The following is a 27,369-nucleotide window of genomic DNA, read 5'->3' on the forward strand; positions in this document are numbered from 1 at the left end:
GATAGTTTAACAGTCCAATTCTTTAAAGTGCATTATTTAGTTTAAGAAGTATACTCTTTGTAAACTACGAGTTTAGTAGTTTTATACTGCAAGTATACTTGTAAGTTTTTTAAGTAAGCTTAACATCACACTTGTTCATTTTTTATAAATTATTTTCACACATTTCACCCCAAAGCTTGATACTAAACTCAAACATGTGTGCGTATAGACATGTAAAACTATGTGAAAAAAAAAAAACATTTAGGCTACTCAATCAAAAAGAGTAAACAACTACAATCAAACTATGCATGAAATACATCATTATACTTTTATGTATAAAATAAACATACAATAGCACTCTTAAATAAACTTATTTTTGTACGGCATGTTTTGTGTGTGTGTGCGCGCAGGAGTTTATCACAATGAGGTTTCTGATCTCACTGTGTGTGTCGCTGCTGCTGATGCTGCTGCTGATTAATGGTGAGTTTTGTCTAATATGTAATGTGCATCACAATGCACAATATCTATGGGTAGTTGAACCAACAGACAATTTTAAATCATTATGTTTGATGAAAGGATCCATTGACAAACATGTTTCTAATCTTTCCTCTTTCCATTATTTGCTTTTCATTACAATTTGGTAGGAATAACACCGGGTTGATATACACTAAAGGGATATTTCACCCAAAAATGGAACGTGATGTTTATCTGCTTACCCCCAGGCATCCAAGATGTAGGTGTGTTTGTTTCTTCAGTAGAACACAAATTGGAATTTTTAACTCCAACCGTTGCTTGTATAATGCATGTCAATGGGGTCTAATTAAAACAAACACACTTACATCTTGGATGCCCTGGAAGTAGGCAGATAAACATAACATTTTTATTTTGGGGGCTGAAATATCCATTTAAGAGCACACAGCTGATCAGAAGAAATTGCTGCATGAACTGTTAGTATGGCCTTTCACACAACACATTAAAAGGGATGAAGTTTATAAACTAATTTTTCATCACAAATGGGTGCACAGCAGTACTTTCAAAGAAAAAAAATATTCAAAAGATTATATGTTGAAACCCTGAAAAGAGGATTTATATTCAGTTTATGTTATCAATAATTTTAGCATTATCTAGAGCAGTGTTTTTCAACCTGGTGGCTGTGGCCAACAACGGAGCCTCAGTGATCTTCCAGGGGGCGCCATGAGATAACAAAATTAATTTAAATATATTATTTTAATTCAATAAATGTATTGTTAATATGCTAAATAAAAAAATAAAATAAAATAAAAAACTCATATGTATTATGTGATTGTTTCAGAAGAGACCAAGCCTTTTCTCTTTGTACTGTTATGCCAACATGAATTAAGTTATTTTGAAATCTTTGCATATTTTTTAAAAATAAAAAACAAAACAAAAATCACATGTACATAAGTATTAACAGCCTTTTCCATGACACTCAAAATTGAGCTCAGGTGCTCCTGTTTCCACTGTTCATTCTAGAGATGTTTCAACAATTTTACACCTGTGGTAAATTCAGTTGATTGGACATGATTTGGAAAGGCACACACCTGTCTATATAAGGTCCCACAGTTAACAGTGCACATCAGAGCACAAACCCAGCCATGAAGTCCAAAGAATGGTCTGTAGACCTCAGAGACAGGATTGTATAGAGGCATAGATCTGGGGAAGGGTACAGAAACATTTCTGTATCATTGAAGGTCCAAATGAGCACAGTGGCCTCCACCATACGTAAATGGAAGAAGTTTGGAACCACCAGGACTCTTCCTAGAGGTGGTCGCCCGGCCAAACTGAGTAATCGGGGAAGAAGGGTCTTAGTCAGTGAGGTGACCAAGATTTCAATGGTCACTATGACAGAGCTCCAGCGTTTCTCTGATAAAAGAGAGGAGAACCTTCCACAAGAACAACCATCTCTGCAGCATGCCACTAATCAGGCCTGTATGGTAGAGTGGCCAGGTGGAAGGCATTCCTCAGTAAAAGGCCACCTGGAATTTACCAAAAGATACCTGAAAGACTCAGACCATGAGAAACTTTTTTTTTCTGGTCTAATTAAAACAAGTTGTAACTGTTTGGCCTGAATGGCAAGTGTCATGTCTGGAGGAAACCAGGCACCGCTCATTACCTGGCCAATACCATCCCTATAGTGAAGCATGGTGGTGGCAGCATCATGCTGTGGGGATATTTTTCAGAGGCAGGAACTGGGAGACTAGTCAGGATCAAAGGAGAGATGAATGTAGCAATGTACAGAGATATGCTTGATGAAAACCTGCTCCAGAGCACTCTGGAACTCAGACTGGGGTGAGGATCAACTTCCAACAGTGGCCAAGCCAGAGCCCAAACTTGATCCTGATTGAACATCTCTGGAAAGATGGCTGTGCACAGGTGATCCCAATCCAACCTGATGGAGCTTGAGAGGTCCTGCAAAGAAGAATGGGGGAAACTGCCCAAAATAGGTGTGCCAAGCTTATAGCATCATACTCAAAAAGACTTGAGGCTGTAATTGGTGCCAAAGGCGCTTCAACAACGTATTGAGCATAACAATTTGCATTTCAAACAAACTCCTTTCATGTTGTCAGAATTGAAGAATTTTGAGGAAAATAATGAATTTAATCAATTTTGGAATAAGGCTGTAACATAACAAAATGTGGAAAAAGTGAAGCTCTGTGAATACTTTTCTGATGCACTGTACATATCCTTGCGGTATTGTTTCAGAGAGGAGGGGGTGCTTGAAGTAAAAAAGGTTGGAAACCACTGCTGATTTTTTTAAAAACTTTAACTTAGTTTTATAATTGGATGAACCAAATATAGATAAGGTTCCAAGCGCTCAATTATGATGTAGGTGGTAATTAGTGAGAGGCGTCAAAATTATAAATGTGTGTGTAATCAGTTTATCCAACCCATCCTCAATCCACATCTTCTCTTTCAGATGTTTATTTGGCTGTTTTCTTAATTGTAGTCAGATATTAAGAATGTATCATCACAAGACTTTTTTTTTTTTTTTTACATCAGGTTCTACATCTTCCAGCTCTGACCCATGCTATAACTATACCACTCTTGATGAATACTGGAGAGACATACTGCCAAACTATTACAGCTTTTACAACCCTTTGCTTGATGACACTCTCGTTGAATGGAGTGGTTGGTATCGACTGTATCTTAATGGAAAAGTTGCTCAGATGTCTGAGTGGTGTGTGAGTACTACACACTGTGGCGGTGAAACTGGACTGTCTCTTAATGGTTCTCACCCACGTCTTGAGGATGGAGTGGTGACCCGTGAAGTCGTGGGAACTAATTCATGGTGGTGGTTGTGGTCGTCTTCCTCTTGTGGCAGCTACAAGTCCACCTCCATTCGAGTCAAAGCCTGTCCTGGAGATTATTACATCTATGAATTTGTCAAACCCAACGCATCAATCCCCAAGCCAATGTATTGTGCAGGTGAATTTTAAATGTCAATATGATGAGTAAGAGCTCTATGCATTAGGTCATCTAACATCTTAAACTGTGTTGTTTTTAACAGTTAAAATCAGTGTTGTGCAGTCCATTAATCATTCAGTAACTCATCACACACACCCATCATTACTATAGCACTCCCTCAATTCCTGAAATCTCACAATTTTAATCAAACCATTCAAGGTATCCTTACTGTGTGTGCTTAATGCTTGAAAGGAAAGGAGAGTAGTTGTGGTGTGGATCTAATTGCAGGCATCTTTACATTTATATATTTTTTTTATTGTTTTGTTGGGCCTATTTCAATGGAATTTATTTCTATGTCCATAAACATATTCAAAATGGGGACGTATTGAAAAACAAACAAAACAATAAACAGTAGATATTCACGTAACAGTTCAATAGATCACAGTTCACAGAATTAACACGATAGACGAAATCCCCGCTGCTGAGTCACACTCAACTGGGCGTCCAACACTTGTAGATTCGTGTGTCCAAATAAACGCCAAACTTTTCATAAAACAAAAGAGGAAGAGAAAAAACATTGAATACACATTTTGCAGGTGTAATACAAAACAACATGCAGTCTTAAAGATAAACGATAATGCATTAAACTTAGAACAATCAAAAAATGAGAATGAGCAATAAACCAATGTGCGGATGTGAATGGAATGTGTGTGTATTTGATAGCGTGTGACTGAGTGTAATGTGAGATTGCGTGTGGGGTGCGATATTTTTTTTCCCAGGATGGTAGGGGAAGGTACCGCCTTTTTCGTCTATGATTGGCTAGAAGGGCTCTCCTTCGATTGGTAATATATCTCACGTTCATGGTAGGCTGTCAGCTAGTCTGTTTTGATCGTCTTTACAACAGAAACGATCAAAGTCAATCCAACATACTAAGAAAAGCACATATCCGTGTCTTCAGATTTATATTTCAAGTCCACAATTTCATTGGCAATTTTATAGAAGAGACCAATTTCATAGAAGAGACACCACAGTATGATACAAATATGACAGATTTTATTTATTGTGAACCTAACATTGCATAAACTTGCTAGTAATAGACAATTTAGTGCATGTTTAACATAGTAATTGTGTGTGTGTGTGTGTGTGTGGGCATGTTTTGAGACATATGAGGACACAAATGTGTACGACATGGGTATGAGAGGTTTTACAGGGAGAGGGGGAAATATGAGGACATTGGCCATGTCCCCACTTTCTAAATGCTTATAAATCATATATAGGATGATTTTATTTTGTTGAGAAAGTAAAAATGCAGAATGTTTCCTGTGATGGGTAGGGTTAGGGACAGGGGCAGTGTACCCTGCTAACACACGACGTAACAGTTACGTAATTTATTCGTACTTTTTGGTAATTTCATGACTTACCAACTGACAACGTAGTCTCAACGTCGCATGCCTGTAATTTCCTTACCATAAAATTACCTTCTCACAACGTTGTCAGTACGATCTCTGAACGTCAGAATATTACCAACAACGTTCCAGATACGTACTCTACACGTAATATTTTGGTAATTTTATGACTGACTGACAACGTAACTACAACGTTGCATGCCTGTAATTTTCTTACCATAAAATTACCTTCTCACAACGTTGTCAGTACGATCTCTGAACGTCAGAATATTACCAACAATGTTTCAGATACGTACTCTACACGTAATATTTTGGTAATTCCATGACTTACTGGCAACGTGAATGCAACGTCACCTGCTCGTAATTTCATTACCATCATTGCAGGTTGTTCTGATTGGCAGAATTTGCTATTTAAAATGTGTAATTAAATGTCAGACAAGATTAAAATTCCCCTTAAGATTATTGTTTATTTTAAACAATTAAGAACACGATCTTTTTATATATAAAATATAAAAGTGACGTGTCACGTGACACGATGCGCGTGCCTCCACAACTGAGTGTGTGCGCGCCGTAGGCAATATTATCAACAGCAGTTCATTTTTCTGGAGTGTTAAACTTTTTATTGCATAATATTTCATACAAAACGTTGGAATAATGACAGATATGGCCTCTCTACATCTAATTTAACAGTAGTAGAGACTGAACGAGAACGCGCTCGCCTGGTGGCAGTTGGGAGTTGCCATGGCAACCGTAAACACACAAACAGAGAGGACCAGAGGACAGCGTCGACATTTCGCTCTCGTTTTATCGCCATTTATCTAAAAAAAAGGTTCAACAACGGTGTCAGATTGGTTAAGTAATATTACCTACAGTCTACTTTAAGTATTTATGTTAATATTTATACCTATTGTTACATATTTATGTGGTATTTTTCCTGAATCATTTGAAATGTCAACTAGCAAACGGTAACTTACGCTAGCACAGCATAACTTATGTTATGTTTAACATTATAATGCCGAGCATCTTGAATGCTTTTATTCATGTTCTGCTGTATCTCCGATATTTTTGTTAAATAATTTGGGTGTTTTATTCTTCGTTTTTGTGTGTTTTTCAAAATAAATGAACTGAATGAACTAAAGTCACATTGAGTCTGCATTCGTCATTCACATTCATTGAAATAGCCTTTAAATTAGTTTGGGCAAATGAGGACATAAACTACAGCATGTCCGCCTATTGAAAATTGAATAATTATAAAAATTACCAACTGATTACCAACACACAACTAATAGATCCATGACGTTGCCACAACGTTGCAGTTACTAACTGGCAACGTTACAATGTTACGTTGTGACAACGTATCTGGGAATTTCACTTTTCCAGTTGCCACAACGTAACTAGTTACATCACCACGACGAAAGTTTAGTCAGCAGATTACGTTGCAGTTACGTAACAGCCAGTTATTTGTGTTAGCTGGGTAAGGGGATAGAAAATACGGTTATGTCACAAAAACAAACGTGTGTGTGTAGGCTATGTGATTGACTTCGTTTACTTCTGTTTTAAAGACGATCAAAACAGACTAGCTTACAGCCTGCGATGAGATGCATAACCAATCAGAGGAGAGCCCTTCTAGCCAATCATAGACGAAAAAGGCGGTACCTTCCCCTACCATCCTGGGAAAAAAAATATCGCGTGTGGGGCACACTGACCAATTTTGGCGCTCGGAATCGTAACGGGAGAGTAGAGTTGAACTTCGCCAGACTCCAGGAAGGAAGTTTAACGGACTTTGGACTCTAGTGAACAGCTTGCCATACAGCAGACAGTCTTTGAAGTGCGTCGCTAGGGAATCGCCGGACTCCACGTCGCATCAGACAGCTCGCATGGGTTACGTCAGCCTCGGTTCAAACACAAGCCGTCTTCCCTTCCAAACGGTAACGATAATCACTCTCTTTCTCATGAATCAACTAGCATACCTTTGTGACGTGTCCTTCTACCTGCTTAAATAGCCCTTTCCTCCATTTCCCTTTCCGTCGTTAATTAAACACTCCACCCTTAAAACCGTTAAAAGTGAAAGTAAAAGTAAAACATGGCCATCTCGTTTACTGTACTGTCACAAAGTCCATACTTGAAGTCCGTAGATAATGTTTATCTGCTTCATTTGATTGACTGCAGCCAGATATACTGTACCTGCATCATGTTGGTCCGACTGCACATCACTGATTAGAATAGAATTGCTCAAAATCATGATATTAACCATACTTATAGGTTTTAGAATACTCTAAATTGTCTTCAATGTTAATACAGTACTTTTGCCTACTCTATGACAGTTGCTTTCCAAAACATCAGCAGTGATCCCTGCAACAACTACAAGTCTCTGGATCGTCCCTGGAGGGCCACCAATGAAAGTGAAGATCGTATTTGTGATAGTTATTTCTCCTGGAATGGCTGGTACCGGTTTTTCTACAATGGAATGAACATCCAGATGCCAGAGACCTGTGCTAGTTCATACAGCTGTAACACATGGATCACTCTGTGGCTCAATGGTCCTCATCCTCAGATAGAGGATGGAGTGGTGTTCAGGGAGGTCTGTGGAGGGACTTATAGAACTCGCTGCTGTGAATACAAGTCAAGACCCATCAGAGTGAAAGCGTGCCCAGGAAACTACTATGTCTATGAACTTGTAAAACCAGACGTGTGGTGTGCGGGATACTGCACAAGTAACATGATTTTTTTTTTTTTTTTAGCACTTTTTGACAAAGTCTTTTAAACGATTTAAAATGATTTCAGTCATATCTTAAATTTCCTTTTCTTCCAGATATTAGCTCCATTTCACAGCCGGTTTCCACTATAAGTCCAGCTATAGTCACTGGATCCAGCAACACTACAAGTAAGTTATTAATCATAACAGTTATTAAAACTAACTAAAACTGAGAAATTTGCAAATCAATCCCTGCATTGCAATTTAAAACCACCCATTTTGTGTCTTAACTCGTAGCATCACTAATATGCAGTCATGTTGAGTGTGAATAGTTTAAGAATGTCATGATATTTTAGTTTGAGCTGTTCAGATTTGCACTCATTAAGTTCCTTGATGAAAAATGCCTTCTTTGTTTTGATCTTATCATCTCATCACTAGCAGATTATGACCCGTGCATTAACTACAACATGCTCAACAACAACTGGAGAAACATACTCGGTTATGGGGGATATGGACACAATACTGATTATGACGACACCCGTGTTAAATGGGACGGCTGGTATCGACTCTTCATTGATGGCTTGAGTGCTCAGATGCCTGAATGGTGTGTGTCTTACATGCCATGTGGAGGTTTTAGTTCTCTGTGGCTTAGTGGATCTCATCCTCGGCTTGGAGATGGAGTTGTAACTCGTGACATTTACGGCTCTCACTTTGAGGAGTGTAGTTACTACAGATCTGACCCAATCCAAGTCAAAGCTTGTCCTGGAAATTATTATGTCTACAAATTTACCAGGCCTCCTCTTTCAATCCCAGCTCCTGTATATTGTGCAGGTACATTCACTGTTGTTTATACTGTATTTGACAATACTTATCGTGAATCACATTGTAGAGTTTCATTTTACTTGAAAAAATTAATCTGCAGTATAAAATTTTCTCTTTTTACTTTTTCATAATAGTACATTTCTTCACCCCAACTGTCGACCCCTGCTACAACTATAACAGTCTGGATGAGCCTTGGAGAGCCACAAACAATCCTTACGATAGTAACTATAAAAGGTGTGATAACTTCCAGGGCTGGTACAGACTGTTGTACAATGGTCAGAGTGTCCAGATGCCAGAATCCTGTGTTAATGAGTACATGTGTGGCACTTACATCCCAATGTGGCTCAACGGCTCTCACCCACAGCTGGAAGATGGAGTGGTCATCCGTCAGGTCTGTGGTTCCTCATGGAATGGGTGCTGTACTTACAAATCTCTCCCTATACAAGTCAAAGCCTGTCCAGGAAATTACTATGTTTACGAGTTTGTCAGCCCAAATTTCTGCGGAGCTTACTGTGCAGGTGATCATTTACTAAAATTTATTTCACTAATTTACCAAAAGCAAATTTTACTAATTTTGCTTTTGTTTTTAACTGATATTGATAAAAACAATTGTTCCTCATATCAGATATCACAGGACTTAACAGTGCAGCCACTTCGACAACAGCAACATGGATGACATCTCTAAAAACACCACCACCACAAACAACATTAACACCACCACAAACAACAACAACAACACTATTAACACCACCCCCACCAACAACAACAACAGAAACAACATCCATTACTCCAACACACACAACCACTGGTAAACTATTTTCTTGCTTACATCATGAACTCTCATGAGCAACCTTTTGGACATAAGCAGTATTTTACATTAACTCTTGTTTTTTTTCTGTCCATCCCACTATTACACATGCCTGTAGTCAGTTCATATCAAAAGTAATGTCTGTTACTTAAGACTCAGTTCAATAGATTCGTGAGGGAGGGATATAAAAGGCACATAGGTGTAGTAATTTTATCTAAACTATTTTCAGTTCATTATTCCAACTCCTCCTGTTTCATACGGAAACATGGAACAATGATTACTCTTGTATTTGCCACCTCAGTGAATGAGTATATCACCACGCAAATGTCTTTTGTTTGACATTATTTTCTCAGAACCTACATCTTCCAGCTCTGACCCTTGCAATAATTATACCACTCTTGATGAAAACTGGAGAGACATAATGCAAAAACTATATCAGTTCTATGGATATAATGACTCTGCTGTTGAATGGAGCGGCTGGTATCGACTGTATCTGAATGGAAAAAGTGCCCAAATGTCTGAGTGGTGTGTGAGTTATATTAGCTGTGGCGGTGATGTTGGACTGAATCTCAATGGTTCTCATCCAAGCCTTGAGGATGGAGTGGTGACCCGTGAGGTTTTTGGAAGTTACAGGGACTCTTACCAGTGTGGCGGCTACAGATCTGCACCCATCCAAGTCAAAGCCTGTCCTGGAGATTATTACGTCTATAAGCTCGTCAAGCCAGATCTGTCGAATTACAAGCCTTCATACTGTGCAGGTAACAATTTTTCTTCTGTGACAACTCTCAGAGAGATTGGGATGGTAATGGATATGGCAGTGTGATGTATTTGTTCTTGGCAGAATAGATCTGCGATGCTGCTGCTGCAGAGCAAGTATAAAGACCTTCTTCTGCCAATTCAGCATAATGTGCTATGAAGTGTTCTTTCTTTACGCATTTCTTGACTGCACAAAACTGGTTAAAATATAATTGATCAAAACTACACTATCGCTTTAGTACTATCACTTCTTTAGTATATATTTTTACGAATTGTTAATTAAAATATACTATTTTAACAGAACTTTTACAAACAACTCTTTTGACAGTTGCTTTCCAAAACATCAGCAGTGACCCCTGCTACAACTATGAGTCTTTTGATCGTCCCTGGAGAGCCAACAATGAAAGTGGAGAATCGATATGTGATGACTCTTTCTCCTGGAATGGCTGGTACAGATTTTACTACTTTGGAATGGACATCCGAATGCCAGAGACCTGTGCTAGTTCATACAGCTGTAATGCCTTCTTGAGTCTGTCGCTCAATGGTACACACCCTCAGATAAAGGATGGAGTGGTGATCAGGGAGGTCCAAACAGGGGCTTCTATGAGGGGCAGCTGTGAATACAAATCAAAACCCATCAGAGTGAAAGCGTGTCCAGGCAATTACTATGTATATGAACTTGTGAATCCACATTTCTGGTGTTCAGGATACTGCACAGGTATGATGCTTTCCTCCACTTTTTACTAGAGTCTTCCAAAAGTTTTAAAAATAACTTCAGTGGTGTCATATCCTTTTTCTCAGATGTTAGCACCATTTCACAGTCGGTTTCCACTACAAGTCCAAATATAATCACAGGCCCCATTACCTTGAGTAAGTAAATGTTGAATGTATATAATATGAATGTTGTATAAACTGTACATTTATTGTGATGATAAAAATTATACATTTGCAATGAAAGTTCTGGCAAATTTTGTGCCTTAACATATCCTCAATGTTACACAGTAATGTTGTTTATGAATGACTTAGAAATCTAGTTTTGGATAAGAATTTGGTTTCATCACTAACAGATTATGACCCGTGCATGAATTACAACATTCTCAATGACTACTGGAGAAGCACAGTTAACTACTGGTATCAAGATGGATATATACCTGAACATGACGACACCCGTGTTAAATGGGACGGCTGGTATCGACTCTTCATTAATGGCTCGAGTGCTCAGATGCCTGAATGGTGTGCGTCTTTCATGGCATGTGGAGGTTTTAGTGCTCTCTGGCTTGGCGGCTCTCATCCTCAGCTTGGAGATGGAGTTGTAACTCGTGACATTTACGGCTCTTACTACAGTCAAGGCAGTTACTACAGATCCGACCCAATCCAAGTCAAAGCTTGTCCTGGAAATTATTATGTCTACAAATTTACCAGGCCTCCTCTTTCAATCCCAGCTCCTACATATTGTGCAGGTACATTCAAACGTCTTTATGTATTAGTATTATTTATTTATTACCTTGAATGCATTACACCAATACTCTCTTTCTACTTTTCATAATAGTGCTTTTCACTACCCCAAGTGTTGACCCCTGCTACAGCTATACCACTCTGGATGACCCGAGGAGATCAATCAATAATTCTATTTACTATGGAATGTGTGACTATAATGTTAAGTGGAATGGCTGGTACAGGCTGTTAATCAGAGGTCAAAATGCTCAGATGCCAGAATCATGTGTTAATCAACGCATGTGTGGCACTGAAGAGCAATTTTGGCTCAACGGCTCTCATCCACAGCTGGAAGATGGAGTGGTAACCCGTCAGGTCTGTGGTTCCACATGGAGTGGCTGTTGTGGTTACATCTCCCATCCTATTCAAGTCAAAGCCTGTCCAGGAAGTTACTATGTTTATGAGTTTGTCAGGCCAATGTTTTGCGGAGTTTATTGCGCAAGTGGGCATTTATTCACATGTATTTCAGTCATTTACCTTTCTGTTTATTATTAAATTGATATTGACAAAAACATTTGTTCCTAATATCAGATGTCACGGGACTTACTGCAGACTCGTCAACATCAACACCAACAACTGCAACACCAACAACAGCAACCGCAACACCAACAGCAACCACAACACCAATAACAGCAACGCCAACAACAGCAACACCAACAGCAACAACACCAACAGCAGCAAAAACACCAACAACGATGCCAACAAAGGCAACAACAACATTGCCACCAGCACCAACATTAACAACAACAACAACACCACCAATAAGAACAACAACAACAACATTAACAACAATGACACCACCACCATCAACAACATTGAAAACAACAACAACAACAACAACAACACCAAGAATCCCAATGACAGCAACCACATCAAGAACACCAGCAACTACAACAACACCAATAAGAACAACAACAACATTGAAAACAACAATGACACCACCACCAATAATCCCAATGACAGCAACATCTGCAAGAACCTCAACAACAACAACAGCAGCCACAACAAGAACACCAATTACACCAAGAATGCCAACTACAGCAACAACTACACAAACCTCAACAACAGCAACCACACCAACAACACCAAGAATCCCAACGACAGCAACAACTGCAAGAACCTCAACAACACCAAGAACACCAACAACTGCAAGAACCTCAACAACGCCAAGAACACCAACAACAGCAACAACACCAAGAACCTCAACAACACCAAAAATCCCAACAACAGCAACAACTGCAAGAACCTCAACAACACCAAGAACACCAACAACACCAAAAATCCCAACAACAGCAACAACTGCAAGAACCTCAACAACACCAGGAATCCCAATGACAGCAACAACACCAAGAACACCAACAACAGCAACAACACCAAGAACCTCAACAACACCAAAAATCCCAACAACAGCAACAACTGCAAGAACCTCAACAACACCAACAACACCAACAGCAGCACAAACACCAACAACGATGCCAACAAAGGCAACAACAACATTGCCACCAGCACCAACATTAACAACAACAACAACAACACCACCAATAAGAACAACAACAACAACATTAACAACAATGACACCACCACCATCAACAACATTGAAAACAACAACAACAACAACAACACCAAGAATCCCAATGACAGCAACCACATCAAGAACACCAGCAACTACAACAACACCAATAAGAACAACAACAACATTGAAAACAACAATGACACCACCACCAATAATCCCAATGACAGCAACAACTGCAAGAACCTCAACAACAACAACAGCAGCCACAACAAGAACACCAATTACACCAAGAATGCCAACTACAGCAACAACTACACAAACCTCAACAACAGCAACCACACCTACAACACCAAGGATCCCAACGACAGCAACAACTGCAAAAACCTCAACAACACCAAGAACACCAACAACTGCAAGAACCTCAACAACGCCAAGAACACCAACAACAGCAACAACACCAAGAACCTCAACAACACCAAAAATCCCAACAACAGCAACAACTGCAAGAACCTCAACAACACCAAGAACACCAAGAACACCAAAAATCCCAACAACAGCAACAACTGCAAGAACCTCAACAACACCAGGAATCCCAATGACAGCAACAACACCAAGAACACCAACAACAGCAACAACACCAAGAACCTCAACAACACCAAAAATCCCAACAACAGCAACAACTGCAAGAACCTCAACAACAACAACAACACCAAAAATCCCAACAACAGCAACAACTGCAAGAACCTCAACAACACCAGGAATCCCAACGACAGCAACAACTGCAAGAACCTCAACCACACCAAGAACACCAACAACACCAAAAATCGCAACAACAGCAACAACTGCAAGAACCTCAACAACACCAGGAATCCCAACGACAGCAACAACACCAAGAACACCAACAACAGCAACAACACCAAGAACACCAACAGCACCAAGAATCCCAATGACAGCAACAACTGCAAGAACCTCAACAACGCCAAGAACACCAACAACAGCAACAACAACAAGAACCTCAACAACACCAAAAATCCCAACAACTGCAAGAACCTCAACAACACCGGGAATCCCAACGACAGCAACAACACCAAGAACACCAAGAATCCCAATGACAGCAACAACTGCAAGAACCTCAACCACACCCAGAACACCAACAACATCATCAACAACAAGAATCCTAATGACAACAACAACTGCAAGAAACTCAACAACAGCAACCACACCAAAAACACCAACAACACCAAGAATCCCAACAACAGCAACAACTGCAAGAACCTCAACAACAGCAACCACACAAAGAACCCCAACAACAGAAACAACACCAATAACAACAACAACATCCATTACTCTAACAAACATAACCACTGGTAAAGTATTGTTTTGCTTACATCATGAACTCTCATGAGCATATTTATGTTGTTGTGTACAATGTATTTGAATTGTATCTCTCAACATTTTTCAAAACATTTTCCTCTCTTTTTATATTGAGAGATTTAATGTCTTTAATCTTCAGTGGATTTCATCTAAGGCTGTGGCTGGAAGTCAGTTATTTTTGCTGCTTCTCTTTTTTTCCTGTTCTTGTTCCTGTCCTTCACTGATTATGCTTGTTATCATCAGCTGTCTGCAATAATGCTCAAACATCACTCAACTAATCAATTAATTATCTTAACTCCAACACTGATTGTGTTACTTTTGACACTATGTGGTGTGCACACTGAGCAGTATTACAGTTTTTCTGAATTGCTAAAACACAATTTTTACACAAAACACAAATCCAAATCTTCAAACTACATTCACAAAACTCCTGACTTTTCTGGCAAAATCAAACAATTACCTCAAAACTATTTCACATGTTCTCAAAATCAAATCAAGTCAATAATATAAGCACTACATCAAAAATGGACTTATTTTAGTATCTTAACTTAATTTAGTGTCAATTCATATGTAGTATATAGCTTACTGTACATAATAAGGACAAATTTGTTTGTCTTAGCACTATTTTAAACATTTCTTGGGTCAAATTATATGTGCTTGCATTCATTAATATTCACTTGTGTGCTTATATAAGTATCATTATTCATTAAAAATATTAGGATTATAAGTCCTAATATTATGCGGAAGATATTAACATTTTAAAATTTCACATTTAAAGAAATCTAGTGTTTAATTATATCTAAATATTTATAAAAATGCATTCTAGGTGCCCTAGAATGATGAACAATATATTAAATTGTTCTCTGATATCTACATAGAGGGTATGTGGCTTATTTAAGGGCAAAAATTGTCCAGATACAGTTTTACAGCTCCATTTACAACCCTATAAATTGTCCCTAGGATGTAAAGCTCAGTTTTTGGCTTATTTGGAAGAGTCATGAATATTAATGTTGAGCTCTGCTCTGATTGGCTTATTTCAGCAGCTCACAGCAGTTCAGTGAAGCGGCTCATGAGTCCTGACCATCCTGACAGAACACAGACCGACTGAATGACACTTTAAGCACAACATCTCAAATGGAGATTGATAAAATGCAGCTTACTTGTTTATTGGCAGTTTCAGGTCATCCGTGCACGAAAAAGAGCTCGCGTTCGTGCAGTTGCCAGATTTCATTAATTAAATCCCCCAAACAGAGCTTTTCTGTAAAAAAAACCTTGTATGTCACGTCACAGACAAGGGAAAATGGTGCAAGGACTCATGTGCAGGAGAATGATAATTTATTTACAAAAATAAACATAAACAGAAAACAAAACCCATGAGGGGGCAAAATACATAATCAAAAACCATGAACTGAAGACATACCACACAGGGAACCGGGAGACGATGACGAGACATATACAAGGATCCAACACAGACTGACAAACACAAGGAGCTTATAAGGGGAAGAAATCAATAGGGAACAGGTGGGAGAAATTAACACTAATTAGATAACAAGGGGGAGGGATCAGACAATGACAGGAGCACATGCTAGACATGACAAAACCCACATGTGCACACAAGACAGGACAGGCATGTGACATTACCCCCTCCTTAAGGAGCAGCTACCAGACGCTCCACTAGGGACGGGAGGGACAGACCAGGGAGGGACGGGAGGGACAGGCCAGGGAGGGACGGGAGGGACAGGCCAGGGAGGGACGGGAGGGACAGGCCAGGGCGGGACGGGAGGGACAGGCCAGGGCGGGACGGGAGGGACAGACCAGGGGGGCAGGGGAGGGACAGGGGAAACAGACAAGGAAGGAACAGACAAGGGAGGGGTAAACAAGGGAGGAACAAGGAAAACAAAAAGCTCAGGAGGCCATGGTGGCCCACAAAGTTCAAATGGCCGGGGCGGCCCGTAGAGTTCAGGCAGCCAGGGCGGCGCGGGCAGAGCAGGGCGCCAGGGAGGCGCGGACAGAGCAGGACGCCAGGGAGGCGCGGGCAAATCAGGGCGCCAGGGAGGCGCGGGCATTGCAGGACGCCTCAGCGGCGCACGGAGAGCAGGGCGCCTCAGCGGCGCGGGCCGAGCAGGACGCCTCAGCGGCGCGGGCCGTGCAGGACGCCTCAATGCCGCAGGCAGGGCAGGGCGCCTAGGAGGCGCGGTGAGAGCTGGACGCCTGGGAGGCGCGGTGAGAGCTGGACGCCTGGGAGGCGCGGTGAAAGCTGGACGCCTGGGAGGCGCGGTGAGAGCTGGACGCCTGGGAGGCGCGGTGAGAGCTGGACGCCTGGGAGGCGCGGTGAGAGCTGGACGCCTGGGAGGCGTGGTGAGAGCTGGACGCCTGGGAGGCGCGGTGAGAGCTGGACGCCTGGGAGGAGCGGTGAGAGCTGGACGCCTGGGAGGCGCGGTGAGAGCTGGACGCCTGGGAGGCGCGGTGAGAGCTGGACGCCTGGGAGTTTCGGTGAGAGCAGGGCGCCTGGGAGGCGCGGTGAGAGCAGGGCGCCTGGGAGGCGCGGTGAGAGCAGGGCGCCTGGGAGGCGCACTGAGAGCTGGACGCCTGGGAGGCGCGGTGAGAGCAGGGCATCTGGGAGGCCTCTCCTGCCCAGCAGCGTCCACCTGAACAGAGTCCACCAGCACAGGGACCACCGGAACACGATCCACCGGCACAGGGACCACCGGAACACGATCCACCGGCACAGGGGCCACCGGAACACAATCCACCGGCACAGGGACCACCGGAACACAATCCACCGGCACAGGGACCACCAGAACACGATCCACCGGAACACGATCCACCGGCACAGGGACACCCGAAACACGATCCACCGGCACAGGGAAACCCGGAACACGATCCACCGGCACAGGGACACCCGGAACACGATCCACCGGCACAGGGACACCCGGAACACAATCCACCGGCACAGGGACCACCGGAACACAATCCACCGGCACAGGGACCACCGGAACACGATCCACCGGAACACGATCCACCGGCACAGGGACACCCGAAACACGATCCACCGGCACAGGGACACCTGGAACACGATCCACCGGCACAGGGACACCCGGAACACGATCCGCCAGCAGTGGGACCACCGGCACAGGGACCACTGGAACTGAAACCACCGGAATAGGCACGGAGGGAGACTTCCTTCTCCTCCTCCGTTTCAGGACCGCTGGGACCACCGGAATACGATCCGTCGGAATCGGGACCACCAGAACACGATCCGCCGGTACTGGGACCACCGGCATACGATCCGCCGGCACTGGGACCACCGGCACAGGGACCACCAGCACAGGGACCACTGGAACTGGGACCACAAGAACAGGCACGGAGGGAGCCTTCCTTTTCCTCCTCCTCTTAGAGACCACCGGAGCTTGGGCCACTGGAACAGGAACCACCGGAGCTATCCAGCCCCTGGTCCTAGAGGGACTGGAGTCCAGCTGTTCCACAAACTCCCAAAAGTCCGGGGTTCCCATTCTCTCAACCTCCATGGGGCTGAGAGGCATGTCCAGGCAGAGGTTAAACACCTCTGCCTTCTCCGTCTCATTGAGGTACAGGTGATGCACCTCAATAAGGAATTGGCAGGTGAACTCTCTTACACCCGCCCCCTGTTGGCGGATGTATTTAGAGTTCACCTGCCGCATCACCTGTAAGTGCCTGGTTAGCTCCATAGTCCAAAGAGAACAAAAATAAATAAATAAACAAAACACCTCCTGCTGAGTCCTCCTAGTATGGTTGGATCCTTCTGTCACGTCACAGACAAGGGAAAATGGTGCAAGGACTCATGTGCAGGAGAATGATAATTTATTTACAAAAATAAACATAAACAGAAAACAAAACCCATGAGGGGGCAAAATACATAATCAAAAACCATGAACTGAAGACATACCACACAGGGAACCGGGAGACGATGACGAGACATATACAAGGATCCAACACAGACTGACAAACACAAGGAGCTTATAAGGGGAAGAAATCAATAGGGAACAGGTGGGAGAAATTAACACTAATTAGATAACAAGGGGGAGGGATCATACAATGACAGGAGCACATGCTAGACATGACAAAACCCACATGTGCACACAAGACAGGACAGGCATGTGACATTGTATGCATCCCGTGTTTTACCTTAACATGTCCAATCTGGCAATCATATGCACGCGAGCTCTCTCTCGTGCGCCGGTGAACTGAAAACACCAATAAACAAGTAAGCTGCATTTCAGCAATCTCCATTTGAGATGTTCTGCTTAAAGTGTCATTCAGTCTACATTTTAGACTTGTCTTTTTTTGTCAACGATATTGCATGTTTATATAGCGTTAGTCACAATGTAAGCTACGCAGTGACTGTGATGTAGGCTACTCTGAAATACAAATAGGCAAAAACATCATAGGAAACACCATACTTCAGTTCTCAAAAATATAAATATATAACTTATATTTTTACAAAATGAATAGCCTTGTCAAATGACTGTCGTTTTAGCTTATATGGTGGAAGAGGTGACGTTTGCTAGAAGGATCGAGTGAATGATCAAAGCAAAGTATAATTTTACCCTTTGTCATTAGACCCACTAACTATTTAGTTTTGTATGGTACTTGGAGTTTCCTATTTTTACTGTACTAGCATCTTGCGTTATCTAGACAATGCTGTCTCTCCAAGATACTTTCTGTTTAATCAGAAATTGTTTAAACAGTCAATAAATGGATAAATCGCTACTTGCCACTAGGCATGTGCCGATATCAATTTTTCATGCTGCGATTAATTGATGAAGTTTTATCACGATATACGATATTATCACGATATTTAAATAAGTTGCAAAAAAAAAAGTGTTGCCATAGCATAACAGCTTTAAGAACTATTTTTGTAAGAACAAAAATAACTGAATGTTTAAATACAATAATGCACCAAAAATATATACAGCTCTGGAAAAAAATTAAGAGACCCCTCATTGAGAAATCAGTGTTATGTGGTCCCTTGATATTTTTCAGAGCTGTAAAAGTAACATTTTCAAACAGATTAAAGTGCAAAAGAATTAGGCTATAAAGAACAACAGGTAGGCTTACAAATTACAATAAGGTCTCATTAGTTTATGCATTAACTAAGATTGAGCAATAGCTACATTTGGTACAGAAAGTATAATGTTTTTATTAATGTTAGTTAAGAAATACTGATCATTGTAAGTTTTATCTTAGGTCCATTAAGTTATTTTGATTTTGATTTTAATGTTATTAAAAAAGTATCTAAGAAATTAACATAGAATGATTAATTCTTTATAAGTATTTTTCATTGTCAGTTTGGTAATATTGAATTAACATGTTAACTAATGAAGTCGTATCTCAAAGTTATACTGAACAATAACAAATAATTAGAACAGTTCTAATCATTAGGGCATGTTGTAGTCCAGATTAAAACATAAAAATGTTTAAATTTGAAAATAAATAGCCTATTAAGTCTTTAAGTATTAAGTATTTGGTGCTGTGATGAACAACATTGAGATTACAAAAACGAATGGCTGTTTTAAAAACTACACGCTTCTTTGTTTGTTTGCTGGTTTCCGGGGTAACCGTGACATTCTGCAGTTCATCAGCGCCCTCTGCTGTCACTGAGCGGCACTTCAGCAGCGCGTCTCCTTCACCGGTTCAGTCATGTGCAAACGCACGTTGGGCTTGTTTATATCTGAGCGCGTGTCCCTTTGACACAGAATACAGCGGTGTTGAGCATTTATACGGTTGATGGGCAAAGTATTCTTGAGTGCATTATAAAAAAATTATAAATTGTTAATAAATTATTATTTACGATATTTTAAAGTGCCCACGATAACAATATCGTGCATATTCATTATCGTGATAAATCGCATTATCGAAAATCGGCACATGTCTACTTGCCAATTTCTTCAGTTTAAGACGCTGAGCGAAGCTTGCCTGAAATGGGCCGAACAAACGAACGATCTTGAATTAAATTGTTGTAGTATCCGATTATAATAAACCTAAACCATGACTGTTGACATTTTTTATCTGTGGGAAGGGTCGAAAAGTCTCCTGAACAGCCTGGAACATGAAGTGTGTCCATGCGATCAGGTTGTTTTGATGATTCGCTCCATTTCCGCCTGACACTGAACATGTTTGGATGGATGCAAATGTTGGGGGCATGCATATAAATGATCCCCAACGCTGGGGTCACGTTTGGGTTTATGTTGAGTAACACTTATTTTTCTGTTGAGTTTTGGATTCACGAGATTTAGATAAGAAGTAGAAGGCAATGGTGTTTGAGACTCACAGTATAGCCCCGTTTCCACCAAAATTACCCGGAACAATTTGTACCAGGAACTTTTTTACAGGAACTTTTCTCCCCCCCAGACCTGCAGGTGTCTGCGTTTCGACTGCGATAAAGTTCCGAGAAGATTAGGCAAATTAGTCCGGTGATGTAGGACTGCGCGCGACTGTTCCTCCAAATCAGTGACGGACAAGGGCTGTCACTTTTGTTTTGCATTCGAAGATGACATGAAATATCCGTAATCGAACGGATGCATTCGAAGATGACATGAAATATCCGTAATCGAACTATAAATAAACTATCCGTTTTTTAAAGTGCCATGTAGCGCAATTTTTTTTTTACTGTCTGTGCGTTTACATGGAGCACTGCAATCAGTTTAAAAGTCCAATCTGAAGGAAAATGCTCCATATAAACACCTGATCAATCGTAATAAAAATGCCCAAACTGAATGAAATTGTAATCGTTTTGAGATGGGTGGATAAACCTTTTCATGAATCGATCAAACGAAACATTTCACCATGTAAATGACCTGACCGGATTACTTTTGAGTGTGCGTCCTTATGTGATGTACACTGAAGAGCACACGTCGCGCTCATGCACCAAGCATGACAAGAGAGGAAATTACATTTTTCTGAGGGATAAACTTTTTATTTCATAAGACGTTACGAAGATAATGTTGGCATAATGACACTGTCCCTACGCCTATGTAAGCAAACAATCATTAACTACTTCAACTGCGCCTGACATTAAGAATTAATTTTTTCTGAGATGATTATTACACTTTACAAAAAATGAATAGCTTTTATAAAACCGTAAAGTCCTGGTGGCCGTTGAGAGTTGCTATGGCATCCGTAAACACATTCCAGCTGCTGGAGATGACGGCATTGTAGATAATTGAATATATTCGAATGCATTGCTTGATATTTTAATTCCGTTCGGATTAGATTTTTTTTCAAAAATGACAGCCCTAATGGTTAATTCTACTTTTTCATTTTCACAGGGCACCTTTATTAAAGAGCAATAAGCCACCTACTGGGTAATGGCATTACAAATTACATTTTTATCCAACTGCTAACACACAATATTTCAAACTAGTCTGGTTTTATCAAAATATTTAACACAAATCACAAAACCACGCACCCAAACTGCAAAGTTACTCATATATCTTGCAAAATGAAGCACTGCAACCAAAACTACTTATAGCATTATCAAAATCAAACTTTTGCATGAAATGGCACACACTTCATTCCTATTACCAGATTTTTGTCTAACCAACTACACACTGTTGGGAATAATGAAAAACACTCATCTTTAGAATGCTTTGCAATAATATTAAATTACTTTGTTCAAATTGTAGAAAATTCTTCAAATTGTTCACATGCACAAAAATATTTTCAGATACACACACATGCTGTTGAAATATTTATTATTTACATTTTCACCAAATAAGTCACAGCAGATATATTTACATTGGACTGAATAAAAATATGCTCACAAAAAAACAGAAAACAGAAAAAGTACAGGCCAAAAGTTAGGACACATTACTATTTGTAATGTTTTTGACAGAAGTTTCTTCTGCTCACCAAACCTGCATTTATTAGATCGAAAATACAGAAGAAGAAAAACGTATTATTGTGATATATTATTACATTTTAAAATATTTGGTTTTCAGTTTATTATACTTTAAATTATCAAATGGACTGCATTTATATAGCGCTTTTATCCAAAGCGCTTTACATTTTTGCCTCACATTCACCCATTCATACACCGACGGCGATGTCAGCCATGTAAGGCGCCATCCAGCTCGTCGGGAGCAGCTGAGGTTAGGTGTCTTGCTCATGGACACTTCGACACTTGGTCAGGTGGAACCGGGGATTGAACCACCAACCTTTCGGTTTGTAGACAACCTACATGAACCACTGAGCCACTGCCGCCCCCTTATCATTTATTTCTGTGATGCAAAGCTGAATGTTCAGGATGGTTCCTCCAGTCTTCAGTGATCATGATCCTTCAGAAATCACTCTCATATTTTGATTTATTATGAGTGTTGGAAACAGTTCTGCTGCCTAATAAATTTGATGCATAAAAGGTTCAAAAGAACTGCATTTATTCAAAATAAAAATATTTTAATATAATATAAATATCCTTTACTATACAATTTAACACATCCTTGCTGAATAAAATAATTTAATTATTTAAAAAAAAAAAGAAAGAAAAAAAATGACTGACCCCAAATCACTGACCAGTAGTGGTGTAACGGATCACAAAACTCACGGTTTGGATCACATCACGGATCACTAGTCAGGGATCGGCTCATTTTTTGGATCAGAAAAAAAGGGGACGGAGACTATTTTTATTTGCTTTCCATTTATTGTATGAAAAATGTTCGTGTTAGCATAACCTATATGGTTATGTTTTTAACAAATATAAAATGAATCACATTTTAATCAGTTGTTAAAGTGTCACATGTGAAATACAACCTGTGATGTAAAAATGGGCCTGAGCATATAACAAAAAAAAAAAAAAAAAAAAAACACGATTAGGATGTCAACATTCTCAGGCGAGAGAGTAGACCTCTCATGCCTGTTTAACACACAATCATTATGTAACAAAGTTCGATAATAGAAGGAAGGAAGAGGACACGGGGGTCGGCTGGACGGTTGATGCTTCTTTAATTATAGTCAAAACTTAGTATAACTTCAACAACACACTGCTGTGTGAATTCTCATAGACATTCGATCACTTCCGGGTCGGCACTTCCGGCTTCCGGCAACTCAGTCTCTGGGGTTTCGCAACAACCGTCCGATCTCTCTCTCTCTCTGGTCTCTGGTTCCGCCGAGGTTTTATACCCTCTCCGCGCTCATTACTAGAACAAGAGACAGGTGTTATTAATCTGCGTCCAACCCACTCACTTACCGCTCGTCCCGCGGCTCTCTCTCCCGCTGCAGACCTCGCTGAACCACGCCCCCCTTGCCACATACCCCCACCGCCCGACTCAGGCCGGGGAGCAGAATAATTTGGTATGAACCGTCTATAATATCCCGCCAGCCCCAAGAACTGCCTAACCTCCTTTTTGGTCTTGGGTCTCGGACAGGTTGCAATTGCTGCGGTCTTATCAATTTGGGGACGCACCTGTCCATGACCCAAGTGGAAGCCCAGATACCTTACTTCCACCCGCCCAATCGCACACTTCTTTGGGTTAGCCGTGAGCCCCGCTCCCCTCAGCGACCTCAAGACCGCCCTGACATGCTGCATATGCCGCTGCCAATCGTGACTGTAAATCACGATATCATCCAGATAGGCAGCAGCATATGCGGCATGGGGACGCAAAATCCTGTCCATGAGGCGCTGAAAGGTAGCGGGCGCCCCGAACAACCCGAAAGGAAGCGTGACAAATTGGTCCAAACGGCGTGGTGAAAGCTGTCTTTTCTTTGGACAATGGAGACAATGGGATCTGCCAATAGCCCTTTGTTAAGTCCAATGTCGAATAAAATCGAGCCGTGCCTAACCGATCAAGCAACTCGTCAACCCGCGGCATTGGATACGCGTCGAATTTCGACACAGCGTTCACCTTGCGGTAGTCCACACAGAACCTGACCGAGCCGTCTGTTTTGGGGACCAAAACTATCCGGCTCGCCCAGTCACTGTTGGACTCCTCGATTACTCCCATGTCGAGCATTGCGCCTAATTCTTCCTGAACTACCTTTTTCTTGTGTTCAGGCAAGCGATACGGCCGGCTGCGAACTACCACGCCCGGCTCGGTCTCGATATGGTGCTGAATCAAGTCGGTACGTCCCGGTAGGGGCGAGAACACGTCCGCGAACTCCGCCTGTAATTTTGATAAATCAGTGAGTTGTAACGGTGAGAGGTGCTCTCCCCCAGGGGCCAGCGCGACTGATTGCGCTTTAATGCTCGCCTCTGGCCCGAGATCATCCTCTCCCCCGATCACCGTTGCCAACAACACTGATTCCACCTCATTCCATTTTTTTAGCAGGTTGAGGTGGTATATTTGACGTGCCCCGTTCCTATCGGATCGTATCACTTCATAATCGAGCTCTCCTACCTGTCGTGCGACCTCAAACGGCCCCTGCCACTTTGACATTAATTTTGAGCTCGACGTAGGGAGTAAAACGAGCACTTTCTCTCCCGGTGTAAATTTGCGTAGTTTTGTACCCCTGTTATATGACCGGCTCTGGCGGTCCTGGGCTTGCAACAAATTCTCCCTCGATAGCCGACCCAAAGTGTGGAGTTTTGTTCGCAAGTCCAGCACATACTGAATTTCGTTCTTGGCCAAAGAAGGCCCCTCCTCCCAAGTTTCTCGTAGGACGTCCAGCACCCCCCGTGGCTGTTGTCCGTAGAGAAGCTCGAAGGGGGAAAACCCCGTGGAGGCTTGCGGGACCTCCCGCACAGCAAATAAGAGGGGTTCTAACCACCGATCCCAATTTTTGGCATCTTCCTGTACGAATTTACGGATCATGGATTTAAGAGTGCGATTAAATCGTTCGACCAAGCCGTCTGTTTGTGGGTGATAGACGCTTGTTCGAATGGATTTAATGCCCAATAATCCGTACAATTCGCTTAACGTGCGTGACATAAACGCCGTGCCTTGATCAGTGAGGATTTCTTTCGGAATCCCCACTCGGGAGATTAAACGAAACAGTGCGTGCGCAACACTCTTCGCAGAGATGTTGCGGAGAGCCACTGCTTCCGGATATCGTGTTGCGTAGTCCACGATAACTAGCGCAAAACGATGTCCGCGTGCGGATCGCTCTAATGGCCCGATGAGGTCCATCGCAATTCTCTCGAAGGGGACCTGCATTAATGGAAGGGGGCGCAATGGCGCTTTTGGGGCGGCCAGTGGGTTCACCAACTGACATTCAGGACAAGACGCGCACCACCTGCGCACGTTGTCATGAATGCCTGGCCAAAAAAATCGGGTCATTAAACGATTCAGCGTGGCCGCCTGTCCCAGGTGGCCCGCCATCGGGTTAGAGTGAGCCGCCTGGAAAAGCATTTCCCGGCGGCTCTTTGGCACTAACAATTGGGTTGTATCTACTTTTTGTTTGAGTGTCTTGGGTCACTCGATACAACCGATCCTTTATTATGGCAAAATAAGGATAGGAGACCGGCAAGGCAGGTTGGAGAGACTGTCCGTCGATCGATCGGACCTGCTGAAAAGCGTTCTTAAGGGTTTCATCCTGGGACTGCTCCAGAGGAAAGTCATCGCGGTCCGAGAGAATTAGTCTCTCAATCCCGCTCGGTTCCTCTGGAGTTGTCGCCGAGGGTCCCGGTTCAGTCTCCCCAAGCTGTACTCGCACCGCCCCCTTCCTTGCCTTTTTCTCCCAAGCGGCATCCACACACAACGATCCCAATAAAGCCGTAAAGGCGGGCCAATCCGTCCCCAGACTTAGCGGATGCCGGAGGTGTGGACTAACCGCCACCTCTACACTATGCTTTTGACCCCGAAACTGTATCGTGACTGGGACAACCGGATATTCCACCACATCCCCGTGCACACACCTCACCTTAACCATGCGGCTTGTATCCAATGCCCCAGGCTGCATCAGGCTTTGATGGATCGAGGTTTGGTTGCATCCTGAATCCACCAAGGCCTGATATGTACCCCCCTTGATACTTACAGGAATTTGGTACTCTCCTGCTTGATCGGGGGTGGTCCGCTGGACGTCCGGGATCCGGATCATTGTCTCGATGTCCATCCTCGGACATCGGTCCACAAAATGATCCGGATCACCGCACCTCCAGCAGGCCAGCCCAGGCCTACCCGGTGCCCCTGCGGCGGGGAGTGGGTTGGAGAATGAGCGCGGGGAGGGTGTGGAACCAGAGCCATTGTCACCCCCCACCCCCAGGAGCTCCGCCCCCCTGGGCGGAGCCCGCGAATTCCCGGCCGGTCCAGGGCCTGGAGGACGGGACCTAGGAAGAGGGATAGGGCGAGAGGGAGATACAGAGGGGGGAGAGAGAGAGCGAGAGGTTAGAAGGGGTTCGCCGACCCCCGGGCACGCCACCAGGTGGTCCCCCGCCAAGTGGATGGCCGTCTCCAGCGACGTGGGCCGGTGGCACTGGACCCAATCGGCAGTTTTCCTGGGGAGCCGAGCGATGAGCTGCTCCAGCACCACCAGATCGACGATATGGTCCACGTCGCTTCCACCGGCCAATAGCCATTTGCGGCACGCGTCCCGGAGCTGTTGGGCCACCGCGAAGGGTCGGTCGGCCTCACCCCACTCCAGCGAGCGGAACCGCTGACGATGCTGCTCGGGGGTCCGGCCGACCCGCTGGATGATGGCCCTCTTCAGGTCTTCATACTCCAGGAGGTTCGCCACCGGCAGTTGTTGGGCGGCCGCCTGGGCTTCTCCGGTCAGCAGAGGTATGAGATGCACCGGCCACTGTGCCCGGGGCCACCCGCAGGCCTCCGCGGCCTTCTGAAAGAGGTCTATGAAAGCCTCGGGATCGTCCTGTGGCCCCATCTTGTGTAGGGGCACGTGGACCGGTGCGCTGGCGAGCCCGGCGGCTTCGGTACGAACCTCCCGGTCGAACCAGCTCCGGAACCTCTCGCGGTCCTCTTGCTGGCCGCGGACAATGGCCTCGAAGCGGCGCTCCTGGTCTGCCCGCATGACCCGCATGGACTGATGTTGTTCCTGATGGAGGGCCGCGAGAGCGGTGATGATGTCCGCAAACGGCGAGGCGGAGGGCATCGGTGTTGTCATGGCGGCGGCGCGGTCCTACTTCCTTCCCGGGTTTCGGCACCAGTGTAACAAAGTTCGATAATAGAAG

General features: G+C 43.0%; 1 protein-coding gene across 1 annotated transcript in view; it reads left to right on the forward strand.

Annotated features, from left to right (window-relative positions):
• The first annotated feature begins 1,697 nt into the window (after nucleotides 1-1,697).
• LOC137048495 (uncharacterized) overlaps nucleotides 1,698-27,369 on the forward strand; it is a 34,764-nt gene continuing 9,092 nt past the window's right edge. The window contains exons 1-8 of the mRNA XM_067426709.1: nucleotides 1,698-1,947; nucleotides 3,001-3,426; nucleotides 10,221-10,610; nucleotides 10,694-10,762; nucleotides 10,960-11,352; nucleotides 11,442-11,790; nucleotides 11,918-14,157; nucleotides 14,213-14,266. Coding sequence (XP_067282810.1) covers nucleotides 1,698-1,947; nucleotides 3,001-3,426; nucleotides 10,221-10,610; nucleotides 10,694-10,762; nucleotides 10,960-11,352; nucleotides 11,442-11,790; nucleotides 11,918-14,157; nucleotides 14,213-14,266 — 4,171 coding nt within the window. The remainder of the gene's footprint in view (nucleotides 1,948-3,000; nucleotides 3,427-10,220; nucleotides 10,611-10,693; nucleotides 10,763-10,959; nucleotides 11,353-11,441; nucleotides 11,791-11,917; nucleotides 14,158-14,212; nucleotides 14,267-27,369) is intronic.

Source organism: Pseudorasbora parva, chromosome 2, assembly GCF_024679245.1.
Source record: "Pseudorasbora parva isolate DD20220531a chromosome 2, ASM2467924v1, whole genome shotgun sequence".
Lineage (NCBI taxonomy): Eukaryota > Metazoa > Chordata > Actinopteri > Cypriniformes > Gobionidae > Pseudorasbora > Pseudorasbora parva.